This window comes from Lactuca virosa, chromosome 8, assembly GCF_052849685.1.
Source record: "Lactuca virosa cultivar CGN04683 chromosome 8, Lactuca_virosa_CGN04683_v6, whole genome shotgun sequence".
In the NCBI taxonomy this organism is placed as follows: domain Eukaryota; kingdom Viridiplantae; phylum Streptophyta; class Magnoliopsida; order Asterales; family Asteraceae; genus Lactuca; species Lactuca virosa.
Window position 1 is genome coordinate 145,134,560 of NC_136433.1, and position 1,828 is coordinate 145,136,387.

At 31.8% G+C, this 1,828-nt stretch overlaps 1 protein-coding gene across 1 annotated transcript; it reads right to left on the minus strand.

Annotated features, from left to right (window-relative positions):
• Nucleotides 1-460: 460 nt before the first annotated feature.
• LOC145130918 (uncharacterized) lies at nt 461-1,396 on the minus strand. The gene is made up of 2 exons (XM_079065670.1): nt 1,046-1,396; nt 461-967 (listed from the first exon to the last, which is right to left on the minus strand). The coding sequence occupies exons 1-2, from the start codon at nt 1,394-1,396 to the stop codon at nt 461-463; spliced, it is 858 nt and encodes a 285-aa protein (XP_078921796.1).
• Between the last annotated feature and the right edge of the window lie 432 nt (nt 1,397-1,828).

Consider the following 1,828-nt stretch of genomic DNA (forward strand, 5'->3'; position numbering starts at 1 on the left):
TTTTAAATTAAATCATGTAATACATGAGTCTCATAACTAGTACTTAATTATTGAAGAATAAGAATAAAATTTTTAATAAGTAATAAATATAAATGTTTTATCAGTCATATCATAATTATATGATGATTCGTTAAAATTACAAAGGAATAGTAGTTTTCATATCCGGTCCGCAATTTACATTTGTAGATATGTTAGGAAAATAACATTTTCGTATAATTGAATCAAAATTTAAATAAAATAAATAAATTGATATAAATAATAAAATTGTACAAAGTTTTTATAAATTTCAAAAAACTTCTCTATACACAACGTTGAATGTTTTATTTGATAGTCTACCATCATTATCTAAAATTAACAATTTTAATCCCTCTCTACTTTAAACTCTGGATAAAGCAACGTACAATTGGCCATGTGTAAAAACAGGATCCTTGAGAAACAAACCAACCTTCGATAAAGACTGTCATTGGCTCTTATTAATCGTCATTGCAAAACATACAGCCAATGGAAATTGTCTTCTTTGAAATTTGAACGGGATCTTGTTTTCAGTAGGAGTTAGAGACATTCTTGGAATAAAAGTCCGGTTTCCAATATTACTTCCAGATATGATAACTGCCTCAATAACACGTTTGCCCAAAGATTTGACTTGTAGTTTAGTGTCATTGCATAAGCCATTTTTCTGATCAATGTTTCTCAATAACATAAGTAGAACACCGACTTTTAAAATGAGATTATGGTTTGGCATACCTGAGACTTTAAGACCATTTAAAACATCAGGTGAGTATAAATTTGTATCAAACTGATCATGAACAAACTCAGACTGGGAGAGGCTATCTGAACTTACATATTCTTTTTGCTCTGTTGTAATCAATTTTAGAAACCGATCATTTATTTCTTGGACAACTTCATTCTTGGGAGCAAGTATTGCTCTTTCTTGAAAATAACCCGCAATGTTGAAGTTTTCAAGAATCTAAAGATATACAAAATTGATTAATGAACCTATAGGATCACATGGATCATTAATGAGAATATCTTCTGGAATATCAACAATTGCTTCACCATCATTCGGACCACCAACATTACCTTCTCTTATGTCCAAAAGCCAGTTTGAAAAACCCCTTATTCGATCAACAGCAGATGAATCGCTTCCAACAGTTAACCTCATTTTTTTTGTTAATTTATGGACTTTGCATTGTTGCCATAAATACGAAGAACTTAAAGAAGCGTTGACAATGTTTTGTCTACTGCCACCCGAAACAACAGGTAGAATTTGTCTGAAATCACCTCCAAAAACAACCACTTTCCCTCCAAATGGAATATTTGAGTTTTTAGGATCGACAAATCGTAATATATCCTTCAAAGTTCGATCTAAAGTTTCAAATGCATGCTTGTGTACCATGGGTGCTTCATCCCAAATGATCAATGAGGCTTTTCTTACTAAACTCGCAAGATCACTCTTTGGATTTATTCTACAAAAAGAATCCTCGGTAAGGTTTATGGGAATTATAAATAGAGAGTGTGTTGTCCTATCTCCAGTCAATAATAATGAAGCGATCCAACTTGAAGCAACGTTTAAAACAATCTCTCCTTGGCATCTAATTGCTGCAGAAATTGTCTTCCAAAGAAATGTCTTACCCGTTCCACCATAACCATAAATAAAGAATACACCTCACTTATTATTTTTAACCTTATCCATTATATCACAAAAAATGTTGTGTTGCTCGTTGGTTAATGAAACAAAGAGCTGATAAAACTCATTCTTAAAATTTGGTATGTCATAATCTAGCTCCTCGGCTATTAAACGATTGTTTGAAGATGAAACCAAATCAAC